General features: G+C 35.4%; 1 protein-coding gene and 1 long non-coding RNA gene across 2 annotated transcripts in view; one reads left to right on the forward strand and one right to left on the reverse strand.

Annotated features, from left to right (window-relative positions):
* Nucleotides 1-18,228, forward strand: part of MAP3K1 (mitogen-activated protein kinase kinase kinase 1) — a 77,612-nt gene that overhangs the window by 35,338 nt on the left and 24,046 nt on the right. The window contains exons 2-9 of the mRNA XM_059061111.2: nt 5,621-5,771; nt 6,421-6,621; nt 10,163-10,363; nt 10,780-10,896; nt 11,268-11,416; nt 16,631-16,752; nt 17,353-17,434; nt 17,549-17,732. Coding sequence (XP_058917094.1) covers nt 5,621-5,771; nt 6,421-6,621; nt 10,163-10,363; nt 10,780-10,896; nt 11,268-11,416; nt 16,631-16,752; nt 17,353-17,434; nt 17,549-17,732 — 1,207 coding nt within the window. The remainder of the gene's footprint in view (nt 1-5,620; nt 5,772-6,420; nt 6,622-10,162; nt 10,364-10,779; nt 10,897-11,267; nt 11,417-16,630; nt 16,753-17,352; nt 17,435-17,548; nt 17,733-18,228) is intronic.
* Nucleotides 9,726-18,228, reverse strand: part of LOC131755023 (uncharacterized) — a 50,404-nt gene continuing 41,901 nt past the window's right edge. The window contains exon 3 of the long non-coding RNA XR_009335386.2: nt 9,726-10,229. This is a non-coding gene — a long non-coding RNA (uncharacterized lncRNA). The remainder of the gene's footprint in view (nt 10,230-18,228) is intronic.

Raw genomic sequence — 18,228 nt, forward strand, 5'->3', positions numbered from 1 at the left:
ACATGTTAGGGTTTATTTCAGTGCAAAATAAAGGACCCGTGAAGTCTCTCCACATACGTGGGGCCTCTGGAGAACATGGTGCTTCACCACCTGGGGAGGTGTATATAAAAGTGCTCCAGTTGGCTGACATCATGGACGGGGACCCGGGTACAACTCTTATGTTTATTTTATTGCTTATTCCCTTCTCCCTGTCTCTAACTACATCTTCCTTCTGACTAATCTCTCTCTCTTCTGCCTTATTTCTGCCTCATTGCTCTTATTTACTACTTTGCTCTTCTTCTCTATTTTGATGCCATTCTTCCTGCCATGACACTCTCCATGTATCTTGTACTCAAACTCCCATAGAGAGAAGGTCTGGTTAAAATGTATAGTAACATCCAGTGTAGAGGGTGTTTGGATCAGGGCACATTCTTAACACCAGCCAGCTGTGGACTGCAGGATGGGTTCAAATATATAAAGCATGGTGCCCCGGGTGTCAGACACCACCCTGGGAAGAGGAATTGCCTATGGCTGGATAGACCCTCTGGCTTCTTGTAGGGTGCCCTTTGTGGCCTGTCCAGGACATTTGGCACTGATGATAGAAGAATGAGTAAGATGTGGCAACCTGTCCTAGAAGAGCTCCCAGTGTAGTGAGGGAAGAAGATATTTAAACAAATACTTGAGTTTATGCTGTATGATAATTAATACTAGCATACAGGGAGGGAATGGCTAACTGCTGTAGAATGGTTGTAGGAAATTCTTTACTGAAGGCATATGAGATGACAAAAGGCATATTCCTTTCAGGATATAAATCATCTGCAAAGACAGAGAGATGTGAAATATCTTGGTGTGCTTAAGAAGAGAGTATTTTAGTGCTGTGAGAAGAGGGCAATGGCTGGCATTTAAGGGGTTCCAGGAAGAGGGTCTAGTATATGATACCAGTGAGGTCAGTCAGAGTGTTAGAAACAGACCTAGGGAAAAATCATCTCCTAGAAAACAGGTGGGGGAGAGCTACGAGAGTGGCAGTCTAATTAACAATGGCTGGTACCACAGTGGGTCAGATAAAGGCAGGACTGAGTGGCTTCATTGAGAAGGGGTCATTGAAGCATCTCGTTTTATAGCAGGTGAATTCTGTAGGTCTAGAAAGAGTCTAAACTAGAAACCTAACCTCAGGGGAAAAAGGTTTTTTGAAGCTCTAGGTCAATCACAAATTCATTCTGAGGAATGTTCAGAAACCAAAAAGCAAGAAACCTCATGTTTTCTAAATAAATAGGAAAGGAGGATAAAGCTTAATCTGTAACAATGTTAAGTTTCTCATAGTTATCTGAATAAAATTTTATTAGGTCTTCAAAGTAGTTTCTCAAAATATGTTTGTTTCGCTAAAAAGTCAGAAATATACAAGCTACTATTTTAGTTAATATAATAAGTATGGTTCTAGGTAATAGATAGGGCAAGAATAACTCTCTTAATTCATGTTTAACCAAAATGGATTAGAGGCCCTCTAATCTCACAGTGATTTTGCAACTATCTGTTTAGATTAGTTTGTGTTTTTAAAAAAAACAAAAAACTTTCCTGTTATAGCTATGATATTAATTGGATAAGATGACTAATCACTGCTATATACATGCAGACATACACACATAGCTGGTAAAAATAAAAACCCTGTTTATGTCTGATCTGTGAAGACTGTATGTTAAGGTTATAACAAAACGATAAGTATGTAAGAAAAACTTGTTTTTCTTCCCGGTTTGGTTTTTGTTTCAGAGATAAATGAAGCTAAGTAGGTATGATTTTTTTTTTTTCCTGGCAAGTAGAATAGAATTTACTGTATATTTCATTGAATCTAAGATTCCATTGGTTATAAATTGTACCATTATTTTCTATACCATGAAGAAATTTTTAAAACCCTGCCCATTAAATTATAACAGCATTTGATTCTAAGAGGCATTCAGATTTCAGAGATATTAAAATGTGAGGCACAGGCATGGGAAAGTCGAACTAAGAAAAGAAAGTTTATACAAGTTTAGTGGAGGAGGTGGCAGTGGGGCCTGGGACCAGGTTGCCCCCATGGCAGGCTCGGAAGAGCTGGGGCTCCAGGAGGACACGCTGAGGGTCCTAGCTGTCTTCCTTAGGCGGGGTAAAATTTTTTTTTTTAATGTGAAAAAATACACATTTTAGAATTAATGATATATAGTTATTACTTATGAAGACATTAGAAAAAACACTTAGGTTTATATTTGCAGATCAATTTAGGAACAACAAAAATTGTTCCACTGAATAAGATCTAAATTACAAACTGAGTCTTAATTAAATACAGAACTGTAAAAAGATTAACATGAGTAATCATTAAATTTTAAAACTAGGAAGATCCTTAGAGCTGCCAAAAATGTTAGTAAATGATCATTCATTTAATATTTGTTTTAATACCTATTGTAAGCCAGACATTGTTAGATGTTGGTTGTATAGCCATGGATGAAACACTCACTGTTCCCTCCCTTTGTGAACTTACATTTTGGGGGGGTGCAGTGGTTTATAGGTTTGCAAATTGCAATGAGCGCTTTAAAGCCAAAGTACAGAGCTGTGAAAGAGTGGAACTCAAGATTCCTAATTTGAGATTGGGAAGGTCTGTGAGGAGTTGAAGAAAAGCCAAAGAGTGGGTAGGAATGAACAAGGTAAAAAGTAGACAAGTAGACAAGTAAGAAACAGCCTGTGCAAAAAACCTGAGCAGGAAAGATGTTGGAGCCAGGCAGTGAAAGAAACAGCAGAAGGGGATGGGCGGTCTGGGTGAATTCAGTTGAGGTAAGACTGGCTGATGCAGGGCCTTACAGGCCATAACATTCTGGATTTTAGTCTAAGCCCAGGGGGAAGCCACCAGAGGGTTTTAATGGGGGAGGTGACCTTGGCTGCTCTGTGAAGCCTGGATTGGAGTAGGATTCAAAGTGAAGAAGCTGTTGCTAGTTCAGACCAACTAAGTTGGCAGCTTGACCTGGGTGTTTTGAATGGAAGATCTGTTTTCTTGAAAATAATTTGTCAGTATCACCTGAAGTCTTAATTTGGTGACATTTGGACCCAGCAATTCCATTTCAGGGCATTTATTCTAAAGAAATAATCTTAGATGTGTGCAGAAGTTGAGCTACTAGTATGTTTATCCTCTATTATTTATAATAAGAAATTGGTTTGAAAGATGATAGTAATTTGAAAACAAGTGGAAAGGAAAGAGGAAAATCATACTGACTTTAAGGAAGCCACATCACCCAGGAAGATTTGTTTAGATAAGGAGAGTTCTCTGTGTGTTTGAGTGGGTACTAGGGAAAAGACACTGAAAATACAGAATTGAGAAGAGATGCTCATAAAACAAACTGGGGGGAGGAGAGACATCTAGGACCAGGGGAAGATAAGCATGTTTGTCAGGGAGTGCTGCACCATCTGGTGTAAAAATGCACTGCAGTTCTACAATGGGACTTATTTCCTAGCCTGGGAACCTAAGCCATGCCTTGCAACATTGTTAGAGGGGGGAAAGTGCTTTTCAAACCAGAGTTGTAAGTGAATTTGTAGTATGCAATCAGCCCATGAATTTGATTGCCTATAAATCTGAGCTTCCCTGGGTAAGTATTGACTGAGCAGGATGAATTTTTGAGAGAGTATTTCTCTCTCTCTCCCCTCCCCGCCTTCTTTCCCTCTCCCTTACTTTTCCCCTTCCCTTTCCTCCCTCCCTTCCTTAGCCTCTCATCCCTCCCTTTTCCTCTGACCCACCCCTAACATTTACACTTCATGATATATTTAGGGAAGGAAAAACAGCTAAACATTTATAAGTAAATAATAAAATCAACTTCCTCCCTCCCTCCCATATTGCCTCTTTCTTTGTGACAGTTTTTGTACCTGCGTGGTGGAAATATTTTACTAAAGGGTCTTAATGCCCCTTTGCAAGTTTCAAATGTTAGTGTTCTCTGCATTACTAAAAATATAAAAATATCTAGGCCAGTCTCTGGCACAGAGGTATTTAACATACTGGTTTTCACTCCCCTCACAGTTTTACTGGTTAGTAAAACCAGTTAACAGTTATTTCCTTTCTAGGGCATATTTAGTTTTAAGTAGGTTTTTTTGGTCTTGTTTTTGGGTTTTTTTTTTTTGTTGTTGTTGTTGTTTTTTTTTTTTTTTTTTGCTGGTTCTTTGCAAATACTGCTGCTTTATAGTTATGATTAGCTGGAAAATTCCTAGAGGAGTTTAAATTTGACTTTTTGGTAAGCTTGCAGTTATCATCTCTGGTATTTCCTTGAGTATTTCCTTTTCCTATCAGTGTAAAAAAAATAACTATTCTGTAGCTTTACAGAATTTCCAAAATAGTTACTGAAGTTAGCTTAGTATTTTTAAAATTGTTACTTCTCGCAGAATGCAGTTGCTTTAACTCTTTCCTTATGAACCAGTTTAAAAACCCATGCCTGTATATATTGTGTGTTGCATATATCCATGTATGGATATGAGTGTATTTTGAAGTTAGTGGATGTTTTACCTATTAGGCTTTGTAGAAATAGTTCTCAAAAGTTACCAGCCTGCAGGTTATTTTATTATGGTAACTCCACAATATATTATGGAGTAAAGGTCAAAATGTTTGTACCAGGTAATTTTTACTATTTATATATGGAGTACCCCAAGTACTATATCATGTTCTGAGAAAACAAATTTAATCATTGAGGTGTTGAAAAAATATTGTGGGATCACAGAAGATGTGGTTAGGTTTCACCTAGCTTATTAAATATTTAGCTGATTTCAGCAAATGAGCATATCCGCCAGATTTTATCTATATTGACTTAAATTGTTGGAATTCCTGGGATAAATGGTAGTAAAATACTCTTCTAAATATTTGTCTGTTATATACTTGAGTATGTTAGAATGGTGTAATTAGAAACAGTGCAGTTTTCATGAATGTATTTGTTAATGCAGTGCTTAATGTCTTAGGATGCTTTTTATTAACTACCTAGAAACAAAGGTCTGAATTAATATTCTAGTAAGCTGCACCTTCTAAATAGAACCTTTCTTTCTTTTTTTAAAAATAAATTTCTTTATTTATTTATGGCTGTGTTGGGTCGTCGTTGCTGTTTGCAGGCTTTCTCTAGTTGTGGTGAGCAGGGGCTACTCTTTGTTGTGGTGCGTGGGCTTCTCATTGTGGTGCTTGTTGCAGAGCACGGGCTCTAGGCGTACGGGTTTCAATAGTTGTAGCATGCAGGCTCAGTAGTTGTGGCTCGTGGGCTCTAGAGTGCAGGCTCAGTAGTTGTGGCGCACGGGATAAGTTGTTCTGCGGCATGTGGGATCTTCCCAGACCAGGGCTCGAACCCGTGTCCCCTGCATTGGCAGGTGGATTCTTAACCACTGCGCCACCAGGGAAGCCCAGAACCTGTCTTTTTAAAGGCTAATATTATTAAACTCATGTTATCAGGCAACATTCAACACTATCCATATTATAATTTCAACAATATAGTGTGATTCACAATGATATTTTCATATCTTGCTTAAATCATTTGGGGGTTTTAGCAGTTATCTTTTTAGTTACATGTCCATTGAAAGTATGGAATAGAACCGTTTTGTTCTGTTTGTTCTTGGAAATTTTTTTTCATATATAAATCTCATTCTCCTTCCATTTTAGGCGTGAGATGGAGAATAAAGAAACTCTCAAGGGGTTGCACAAGATGGACGATCGCCCAGAAGAACGAATGATCAGGGAGAAACTGAAGGCAACCTGTATGCCAGCCTGGAAGCACGAATGGCTGGAAAGGAGAAACAGGAGAGGCCCTGTGGTGAGTGACTGTGGGTTACCTGCTAATAAGGAAGAAAGCATAGGAGGAAATGAAAAATTAAGCATAAATAGATCCTCTTGTAAGCTTTTTTTTCCTTCTTCATTTTAAATGCAGTGGTTTTATTTGCCTTGATATTTTCTAGACACTTGAACAAAACATAGCTAAAACTATTCTCATTAAGCAACTTAAACTGTTCTAAGAACTAATAATCCCTTTGGTTGAGTGGGAGATGTAATGCTTAAAGCAACACTGCCCTCTAATGTCAGTATCTAAAATCCTTTAGTTAGACATTTACATTGTACTTAGAAAAGCAATTTTTCCAGTTTTATTTTGATGTTTTATCTCTAAGGTAGGATCTAAGGATCTTAATTGCAAATCTTCTAAAATCATGTATGACAACATTTTAAAATGTATTATGTATTATCAACATTTAGTTGATAAAGCCTAAATGACTAAAATCTGTGTGGGTAAAAAAATAGTCTTCATTTATGGCTTAAAGTAATAGTAAAGAGAAGTTGATATATTGTCTGTTGTATTTGTATAATACTGCATAATAAAAAACTTACTGAGCTCATGCCTTAGGCTGATGTTCAAATTTACTTATTCTTTGTATTTTTTAAGTAATAAAAATATTGGCATTTTAATTTAGGTGGTAAAACCAATCCCTATTAAAGGAGATGGATCTGAAATTAATACCTTGGCAGCTGAGTCTCAAGGAGAGGGCCAGGCAAGCACTGCTTCTTCAGCTCCCAAAGGCCGACGCAGTCCTTCCCCTGGCAGCTCCGCATCAGGCCGCACAGTGAAATCTGAATCTCCAGGAGTAAGGAGAAAAAAAGCTTCCCCGGTGCCTGTAAGTTAATGTTTTAGCAAATATGTTAAGTTTCTACAATCTTTAAACTTATTTATAACATGGAAAAGATTGGCTAGCCGTCTATTAGAGCAACAATTCCCAAAGTATGGCCCACAGACCCTTGCTTGGGGGAACCTGCCCTGAGATGCTTCCTGTGGATCCATTAGGTCAAAACTAATTTTGTAATAAAACTGAGATGTTATTTGCCTCTTACTGCATTGACATTTACAGTGGTGGGTAAAACTGCTGGTGAATTTGCCTGAATTAAAGCTATGACAGTAGAAACTGTATTCTTCACTTGGGTATTTGGCATACATTTTCCTTAAGAAGAATTAAGTAAGACTCACTTCAGGGAAAACAACTGATATGTTTCTTCACTAATGGTAAAATTTGAATTTCAAGCAAAAATTAAGAGTTTTGGAAAACTCATATCCACCACTGTAAGCTTGAAAGCTTCCCAATACTTAGACTTTTCTATAGGCCAGTGATATTATCAAATGTGATTTTTTTGGTATATTGCACAATGAAGTGTATGAACTTTTAGAAGATCTGCATAACTTAGTGAACCAGGATTTTCTGTATGACCAGTGAATGATGAAACAAAATCATTCTTTAGTAAATGATCCATTCCAAGTATATAAAATAAACCATCTAAATTTTAATGTAAACAGTAGGAAAAATCTGTTTATGTGGTTTCAGGTTCCACATTACAGCCTCCTTTAAGGAAACCACTCCTTTGATATAGTATCAAAGAAGAATATTCATCATTATTTGAAAAGGGTTTTCCAAATACGTATCTGTGTGAGGCCAGATTTTCTTCATGTACTTTAACCAAAACACCGTATCACAGCAGATTGAATGCAGAAGCATAGATGAGAATGTAGGTGTCTTCTGTATTGAGCCAGTCATCAAAGAGACTTATAAAAAGATAGGTGCTAACCCTCTGAGAGAGACAGACAGACTTCCACTGGCAGAAAGCAAGTTAAACATTCTAACCTTGAAGAACAAATGAGTGAATGGCAAAAATGACTGAGATATAGTGACCACAAGGGGAGATTTGGTTTTCCTCACATCTGAGGATGTTAAAGCATATAAATACTTCAAAAAGTACATTTTAAGTAAAAATTTTTACAATAAAGCCCAAAATTCTCAGTAGTATTTATTGGCTTTATGTGGACACACCTTTAAATTAGCTGCTTAAAACAGGATCATTTATTAGCTCATGGATCTACAGATTGGGCAGGGCTCAGCAGGAGTGGCTTATGTCTGGCTCCCCATGGCATCTGCAGAAGCTGGAATATCCAAGACTGCTTCTTCACTCACATATCTGGTGCTTCACCTCGAACAGTTGGGGGCTGTTGGCATCTCTTTCTTACGGTATGGAAATTGGGTTGCAACAAGTGTTTCAAGCTAGGAAAGCACATGGAACAGATTCTCTCTCACAGCCCTCAGAAGGAACCAACCCTGCCAGCACCTTGATCTTGGACTTCAAAAGCTTCTGGAACTATGAGACAATAAATTTCTAAGTCCAAAAAGAAAAAAGTGATTCAAGAGGGCAAATCTCAGTGTGGAAGCTCTTATCAAGCCACCACTTGCATCATGTTTATTAATGCCTTATTGCCCAAAGCCAGTTACATGCCCAAATCCAGAATCAACGTGGTAGAGGACTACAGAAGGGTGTAAATACTGGGAGGTGTGGTACATGGGGGCCATCAAAGTAAAAGTCTACCACAAGTAAATACAGAATTGTGTCTCCCCTCCCCCTACACCTATTTTGGGATATGTGCTAGACAAAGTTACTTTCTCATTCTTTATAACAGCTACCTAACATTTCATTATCTGGATAAATCATGGCTTATTTGGTGAACTACATCCTAATGGACATTTATATTCCTTCTTAACTTCCATTACTAAAAACAATGCTGCAAAAATATTTTTTATGCATACATCATTTTGCACATCTTTGAGCATATCCATAGTCTGAATACTTAGCAAGTCCAATAGCAGATGCATGTGTACTTGTTTTTGGTTTTGTTTTTTTAATAATTGCCTATTAAAAATAATGGTTTTATTAAGATATAATTCATATAATGTACAATTCACCTGTTTAAATTGTACCATTCATTGAGTTTTGGTATATTCACATAGTTGTAGCCATCACTACAATAAATTTTAAAACACTTTCACCATCCCAACGAGAAACCCCAGGCTAATTAGTAGTCTCTCCCCAGCCCTAGGCAACCACTAATCTACTTTCTGACTATATATAATTTGCCTATTCTGGACATTTTATATAAATGGAATCATATAATATGTATGGTCTTTTGTGACTGTTTTTTTGTACTTAGCATCATGTTTTCAAGGTTCATCAATGGTATAACTCCATTCATTTTTAATTGTAGAATAATATTCTATTGTATGGATGGATATACATGTTTTGTTTATTCACTTACCAGTTGATGGGCATTTTATTTCCACTTCTGGCTATTATGAATAATGCTACTGTGAACATTTCTGTACACATATTTGTGTGGACATATCTTTTCATTTTTATTGGGTATATACCTAGGAGTGGGATTGCTGGATCATATGTTTCACAAAGCAGCTACACCATTTTACATTCCCACCAGCACTGTATGAGGCTTCCAATTGCTTCATTTTCTTGCCAACTTTTATTACCTTTTAACTATTTAGTTAGGCATCAAAAAGAACTAGAATTTCCACTGGGCACTGATGGAAAGACCAAGTTCTAGGGGAATCAGTGAAGTGGAGTGAGAGCGACGTATATCACCCTCACCACAGGAGAGTTTTTATCAGCCTCCAGTGAGATGTCTTAATCTGGGAAGAGTCACTTGCCACTAGTTCTCTACAGAGTGTACCATGGGGGGAATTCCATGGAGCTGTACAGTAATTCGTAAAATTACCACATGGTTGTCTCTCTCGGCCAAAGATTTATTATTAGTTATTGGGATGACATTTTAGTTTACTCATAATGAGTATGTCAGACAAATGCGTTTGCAAAATACATTTTGTCCCATCATATTATATATTGAGGCATTTTTTTCAGAATATGAAAATGGTGTCTGCTATGACCTTTTTTTACGTAACTTTTTTCTAATGGAGAAGTGAGCAATTTACCTAATTTTTATCTTTTTAAAGCATTTCTTAATTTTTAAAATTTATTTAATTTTATTTTTGGCTGCATTGGGTCTTTGTTGCTGTGTGTGGGTTTTCTCTAGTTGGGGCCAGCGGGGGTTACTCTTCTTTGCGGTGTGCAGGCCTCTCATTGCGCGGTGGCTTCTTGTTGCGGAGCACAGGCTCTAGGCGCACGGGCTTTAGTAGTTGTGGCACGTGGGCTCAGTAGTTGTGGCTCGCGAGCTCTAGAGCTCAGGCTCAGTAGTTGTGGTGCACGGGCTTAGTTGATCTGCGGCGTGTGGGATCTTCCCGGACCAGGGCTCGAACCCGTGTCCCCTGCATTGGCAGGTGGATTCTTAACCACTGTGCCACCAGGGAATTCCCCTAATTTTTATATGTTGTGAAGTTTCAGAGCGGGAGAATCACACCACCTCGAAGAGCCCCTTCACCAGATGGCTTCTCACCATACAGCCCTGAGGAAACAAATCGCCGAGTAAACAAAGTGATGCGGGCCAGGCTGTACTTACTGCAGCAAATAGGTCCCAACTCCTTCCTGATTGGAGGAGACAGCCCAGACAATAAATACCGGGTGTTTATTGGTCCTCAGGTAGGAATTGTCACCATTTTACATTTTATTAGGGTCTGGTACTAACTCTATGCACTGTAACATTCTTAAATTTAGATCGGTTGTGTAATTCTCTTTAGTAAACTAAAGAGAATTCAAATTATATTCTGGGAACTAATAAACACTTTAATGTGTTTATGAAGGGTTTTACTATGATTTACTGTACTTCAGAATACATATTTGGTCTTTTTAATAAACCAAAAATAAGAGATTAATTCACTGAGATAGCTGTAGGCTTTTCTTGCGTATCCTTATATATCTTATTATATAAGGATAATAAAGAAAATTACAGAAAGTTTAGTATAATAAACCTGGAAATATTTAAAAGTGATCAACTTAGGAGTTCTAATAGAACACAGATTTATTAAACTATAGGTTTTTTTTTTAAAACTCTTTAGAACTGCAGCTGTGGGCGTGGAACATTTTGTATTCATCTACTATTTGTTATGCTCCGAGTGTTTCAGCTAGAACCTTCAGACCCAATGTTATGGAGAAAAACTTTAAAGAATTTTGAGGTAATTTTTAAATAAATGCTTTACAGTAAAATTGTCAACAGATTTTTATGATATTCCTGACATTTTTCCATGAGCTTTAAATTTAAATAGACATTTTAAAGGTGTGAAGGTATGTAAGGATTACTTGATGTTTGTAAATAGTTCTCTTATAATCTACTAATTAGTTTCTTCTTCTAGACTACAAAAAAGTAAACACTGACCTGCTGTAAAAATACTATCCTTAGTAAGCTATATGTATTCTTATTTTTGAAGCCCTTAAATTGGCTTTGTGAAAAACTTACAAAATAAAAGGCAAATAATTCAATCTCTAGAACTCTTCATATGTATATTATGGCACAAATGTCATTGTTACTGTCTTTTTTCAATGTTAGGTTGAGAGTTTGTTCCAGAAATATCACAGTAGGCGTAGCTCAAGGATCAAAGCTCCATCTCGTAACACCATCCAGAAGTTTGTTTCACGCATGTCAAATTCTCATACATTGTCATCATCTAGCACTTCTACATCTAGTTCAGAAAACAGGTTAGTACTTTTTAAGGAATTAAAAGCATGAATCCAGTGTTACTTTTTAATTTTAGGGATAATTTTTATATATATACTTAAGTTGCTCTAAAATGATTTAATTATTGAATCTTGGCTTTCAAGGTAAAATCAAGGGTAAAAAATAGTAAAGGTCATCTAAGTATATATATTTGGATATTTTGTCCTGAAAACTACAGTGTTGAAAACGGCACCTTAAATATCAGAATATAATAAATGTCCGTCTCACAAGAAAAATCAGGTGGCAGGTATAAAATAAGTGGCTACTGTTTATCAATCATTACTTTGTGCCAAGCACCTAATATGTTGGTCTCATTAGGTAGGTTTTATCACTTTTGCAGATAATGAACCAGAGGCATTATATAAAGAATATGTCTATAATTTTTTGATATAAATTATGTACAAGGCAAAGTGGTTATCCAGAATCACTTTCAAATACGGAATATGTTTAAATTTCATGACATCTCTACTTCTCTCATAGATACTCTCAGGGAATCCTCATTACAGCCTATTGTATAGATGTGAGAACATAAGCAGGCTCTTCTGAACAAAGAGACTCATCAGTTGTAGTTAAGAGATACAGTAGTTGTTAATCATAGTCGTTAATTAAAATCTGCAGTGCTTCTCAAACTTTTCCATTGCCTAGTTGCTGATAAGAGTAAACTCATAACCCTGAAGGATCTGAGATGTAGCTCCCAATATGATAGGTATGAAAAAATTAAGAGTATTATCATAAAAAGTCATGTCAGTTTTCTTTCTTTTCCAAGATTTCTTTATTGCTTTAATGAAAAAATGAGGTTCTTAAAAATTACTCCAGAAAGGAGTGCTGCTTCTCTTAGGAGGGCACCCCCTATTGTGTTCCCAGGAACCTCAGTCTGAGAAGCACTGGTCTAAGTGCTTTTTAGTCTCATTCTCATCCCATCAATCTTTTAAGTATTGCAACTACTTCAAAATTCATGAGGAATAGAAAGTGATGATATCAGGACAAGGGCATGATGAAGTAAAGAATTGAGAGAGAAGTTTTTTCATCTATGGAAAAAGTAAATGTTTGAATTTTATTATTTTTTATTAAAGGAATTGATTTTAGAATGAGAGTTTTATGAGTTTTTTTGGACATTAGAGATTTTCCAGTTTACATGGTTCAGTGATAAATAAAGCCAGAAGAGGTCATTTGAACAAAGACAGAACTGGAACCTGAGTATCCTGATTTCTAGTTCAGGGCTCCTTCTCTTACCTGTTATCTCTTCTAAATAAATGAAAAAATTAACTTTACTTCTCAAGCTTCCTTACCCAAACTTCTAGAGCCTTTCTCCTTTTGATTGATATTTCTGTAGCTTTTTATTTTGGAAAAAAATAATAACTGCTTAAAACCAGGTGGCCAAAGTTAAAATAGAAAGTGTCTCTCTCTAAGATGAAAAAAAGTACCCTTTAAATATGGGCTGGCCATAATTTGGGGGTTTTATTGAGTCATTTGCATTTTTTGTATCCAAGGGGGGAAACCAAAGAAGTTGTAATCTTCCTAAGATTATACTGTGTAAGTAAGTAGGTTAATGTTTCATGTAATCACAAATTTTTATGTCTAAAATAAATATTTTAAGACTAAAATTAATTTTAAAAATTTATCTGGAGATCTTATTGCAGTATGTTAATTTTAAATGGTATATAAGAAACAATGAAAACAGAATTGGGAGATTGAATATGCATATAAAAAATAATTAACAAAACCTTACCAACAAAATAAAAGCTGCAAACAGAAACCTGTGGTCCAGTACATAAATGGGCAAAGGACATGAAGAGAATTTTCATAAAAGAAGAATTTCACAGTGCTGACAAACATATGAAAACTGTTCAGGCAACCTAATAACTACGGAAATTGCTCATTTAAAAAAAATATATATATATATCAGATTTATTTACAGAATTAGTAGATCCTTTGTTATCTGACAGTTCAGTTCTTATAGGATGCTTTACTGTATGTAGTGGTATAGCCTTTCTGGAAAAAAATGTGACTTTTTAAAACATTATAGTCCTTGATCCAGTAAATGTATTTTTTTTAAGAAAAAAATTTTAATTTGAGAAATGTACAAGACTTACATATATGGCTGTTTCTCACAGTACTATGGTGAAAAATTGGGAAGAACTTAAATATCCAGCAAATGAATGGTTAAAATATACCCATATTAAGAATATTTCATGTAGCCATTAGAATTATGCTTTTGAAGAATACTGAGTGGCATGAAATAAAATCCAGATTATAAAATACTGTCATGCATGAACCCATTTTTTATATATAAAAGGTATTATAGGTACATAAATATTGAAATGAATAAAAAATTTAATGGTTATTAATGGGTGGTATTATGACAGGTGACATTTTTATACTTTGGGCTTTGAGGGTCATTGGGTCTCTGTCACAACTATTCAGCTCTGCCCTTGTAGCCGTAGACAATATGTGAATGAATTGGTGTGGCTGTGTTCCAATAAATCTTTATTTACAGAAGCTTGACTAATTTGATCCCCCTTTAGTTCGCTAATCCCTGCTCTCTACTCAAGTGATTTTACTTCTGAAGAAACTGCTAGAAAGAACATCTGAAATGTCAAAAAAGAGGGCACAAAGAGGTTTCTAACGGTTTCTTAAAATGTGGAAACAACTCAAATGTCCAGCAATAAGTGGGTGCTTAAGAAGTTAGGATCTGTCTAATCTAATCAATGAAAAATTATGCCACCACTTGAAGAGTTTAATAAGTAGAATTTTTACGCTAAATCTCTTAAGAACATGAAATTTACATGTATATAGATAAATGATCTGAATAATGTTTACAACATATGTACTTGGAAAAAAGGCAGAAAATACCCCAGAATAGAATATTTTTAAGTCAGAAAAGCATTTAAGCAATAAGTTGCACTTGCAATTTGCCTAAATTGTGGAACTTTATTTTTCCTGTATTTAAGTCTTTTGAATAAGCTAATTTTGGTGTAATTATTTGAAAAATTATTTGATCTTGGGTCATCTTTGCCATTAGTATTTTTATTACAGATTGTTGTGTAAATCATTTCTGCAGTGTTTTCGTTAAATTTTGTCATTAATACATGCATATTTTAATAGCTTTTTCCCCCTCCTCATAGCTCCATAATTATGAAGAGAGAGACAGGATAGATAACTGGGAGGGAGAGAGACTAGTAAGTGTGCTTCAGCTCAGGAATCACATATCGTGACATTGATGACATTTGTTCAGCTTTCAGGGAAGTTTTTTGGGGAACTGTTATTTGCTGTCAGTTTCTCAGACCTGTTTTTCAGGAATTATAGCTTAAGATAGTAGAAGTGTAATATTGAGCCCAGGGGAAAGCCTGAGCTTAGTAGAAACACGAATTTGTAGGGATAAGTAGGTTATGGGATATTCTCCTCAAATTAAAGCCAAATGATAGATTTGCCACGAACCTGTTCTGTGATCTTGGGCAGCTTACTTATAATACACCAGAATCTTGTCTTTATGTTGTAATGGAAATATTGTTATTGATTTTAAAAGCTATTCATCGCATCATGAAGGTTCAAACAAAAATTTGTAAAATAGAAACAATGCCCCCCCTCCAGTCTGGGATGCACACAAAATGACTACTGTTAACAGTTTTTAATACATCTTTTAAAATTATATAAAGCAAGGAATATAAAACTCTTCTTTGCATTCTATGGGTATGCAGACACACACACCCCAATACTTCTCTCATCTTTCCTATTGTTAAGCAATATAGTCATGACATATATTTTGATCTGCAACTTGCTTTTTAAATTAAAAAAAATTTTTACTTTATATATCAAGAACATTTTCCTCAATATAAAAAATATACACTACTTCAGCTATATAAGATTGTATGGATATGACACAATATATTTTGCTATTGCCATAATTAATGGACATTTAGTACACCTCTGATTTTTTGTTGGCCTATTAAATGCAATAAATTTTATATTTTTTTGTTTACATAAAATATTTCTGAAGGATGGAATTCTAGAAAATAGGTTTTTTTAGGTCATGGATATACATTTAGTATTTTAAGAAACACTAGCAAATTCCTTTCTAAAAATTTCAGGGTTTTTTTTTTTACTCCCACCAGTAGTGTATATGAGAGCCTGTTTTCCTATGCCATTATCAACCTACTTAATTTTTGTCAATCAGATTATCCCATTCCCCCCACAAAGACAAATAAAATAAGATGGAGCTTTATTAATTTAACATGTATTTTGTACTTCTCTTTTCACATTTATTGGCTATTGGTCTTTTTTATTTCAACTGCCTTTTTATCTTCTTTGCTCGTTTCACTGTTAATATTTTTCTTACTGATTTTATATTCACTTTGTATATGATAGGAATAGTCAAATATATACAATATAATTCAGATACATATAATAAAGTTTCAATTTTGCCATAAATGGAACCATTCCATACAAGTTTGAATTCTGTCATGTTATCTGCTTTTTTTCACCATTATTATGGATGGTTTTCTTTGTCATCATTTATGGACCTCTGATCCTTTTCAAAGGCTTCAGAGTGTCTGGGTGTACCATTTTAACCTTCTTTTGATGTTCCTTTGGTTGATTTTTTTCCTTATGCTAAATAGTTCTGCAGTGAACATTCTCACACATATATCTTTATTATTTGTCTCTTTATTTCCTAGAAGTCTAGTTGAAAGGTTGTGTGCATTAAAAATGTGACATACTTGTTTCTAGGAAAGTTGGACTACACATGCACCAAAATTGTCTGAGATGGGTCTTCATACTTAAGGATGTGGAATAGATGAGCTCTACAGTCCTTCTAATACTTGAAATCTTGAAACTGTTGGCATGTAGTATGTTTGTACATAGTCAAATCTTACAGCGGTTTATTCAAAAGGTACAATAACAGAATTTGGGGGATACATACCTCTCTAAGATTGTAGTTCATATATTGGATTATATTCATAGCAAGGAAAGGTTAAACCATATCCACAACCTATAAATACATGGTGGTATGAGTCTGATTCAAAATTACTGTATATTAATAAGAGAAATATTTCTCAAATAGTTCATTTACAAGACGCTCCTAAACAAGAATTTCTAATTTTTTCATAGTCTAAAGAAGCCACAATTGTTTTTAGCATATGGCATTAATTCTGTTACATTCTTTTGTGGTTAATGCTTTTGTTTCCCCTTCTTTATAGTATAAAAGATGAAGAGGAACAGATGTGTCCTATTTGCTTGTTGGGCATGCTTGATGAAGAAAGTCTTACAGTGTGTGAAGATGGCTGCAGGAACAAGCTGCACCACCACTGCATGTCAATTTGTATGTGGCTCTTTTTCTCTCTGTGCTTACGCAACGTGGTTACTCTATCAGCTGACTATATTATTTAGGATTTTAACATGGCCTTCAGCAAGACTGGTGAGAGAAGAAAAAAATTATACCTAGGCCCTGTAAGAAGTTTTCAACAAGTAGGAGTTTAGGATCTCTTAGGGATGAGCAAAGAAATGTTATAAAGTGTGATGCGTGGTAATGGAAGGTGTGCACAGAATTAGAAACAGTTCTGATCTGGAAGGTGCACATGGAGGGAAGGAGGTGGAAGAAGGTCTGGGCAGGCCTTCCAGAGAGGGTAACGCCAAAGCAAGTTTTGGAATAACATTACCAGGTTATCAAGTGGGCAGAATGTTTTGAAAAACAGTAAACAAAGTACATGTTATATATAGCATGTTTAATAAAGTAGCATTTGCAACAATTACAAGCATCAGAATAATTTAACCTTCCGTGTTTGCCTGCGTTTGGGTAAACATATAATGTTTGAGGTTCCTTCCATATAAATCCTATACTAGCCATTATGAACAATTATTACATAAATACTTAATGTTAAACATTTATACTTTTCTAAGTTTTTTTTCCATAATTTTTCAGGGGCAGAAGAATGTAGAAGAAATAGAGAACCTTTAATATGTCCCCTTTGTAGGTCTAAGTGGAGATCCCATGATTTCTACAGGTAACAATTATGACTTAATGATTTGGGTATGTTTAATAAAGAATAAAAATGCTCTCAAAGTGTTATTTAAATCTGTTAATTATTTTTAGCAAGCTTTGTTAATTTTTCATTTAGCCACGAGTTGTCAAGCCCTGTGGATTCCCCTTCTTCCCTGCGAGCTGCACAGCAGCAAACCACACAGCAGCATCCCTTGGCTGGATCACAACGAAGGAATCAAGAGAGCAATTTTAATCTTACTCATTATGGAACTCAGCAGATCCCTCCTGCTTATAAAGATTTAGCTGAGCCATGGATTCAGGTAAGTAGTTCTGATTCTTCATTTCTCAAAGAAACATTTATAGACTAATTAATGTAGTTGTCTCTCCAGTTGTTTATAATTTAAGAAAGTACTTTTGCTTGCCTCCCTCATGACTTGTATTCCATTGAAAATTTTAATTTTACCTTTGATGTTAATACTATGTCACTTATTGTAGAGCTTAAGCTTCAAAATTTCTTTGTAATCTCACCTCCCACCTCTAGAGACATCTTTCTAAACTAACAGACATAAAAGGTTATTCAAAGATAGACACTAGAACCATTTAATGCTAAGTTGCTCCAATGTTTAATCCTGCCAAGAATTTGTCATTTTTCTTATTTGTTGCCATTTAAACTCAGTTTCTCCTATTTATATTCTCATGGCATATGTTAGGTACTCAATAATTGCTGAGTGGATGAGTAAGAAAAGAATGTGGTATTTACCTTGTATTAGTCATTTTTATTTGTAAGGACAGTTTCCATTCCTTTACTTTCTCTTC

The sequence above is a fragment of the Kogia breviceps genome, chromosome 4 (genome assembly GCF_026419965.1).
Source record: "Kogia breviceps isolate mKogBre1 chromosome 4, mKogBre1 haplotype 1, whole genome shotgun sequence".
In the NCBI taxonomy this organism is placed as follows: domain Eukaryota; kingdom Metazoa; phylum Chordata; class Mammalia; order Artiodactyla; family Physeteridae; genus Kogia; species Kogia breviceps.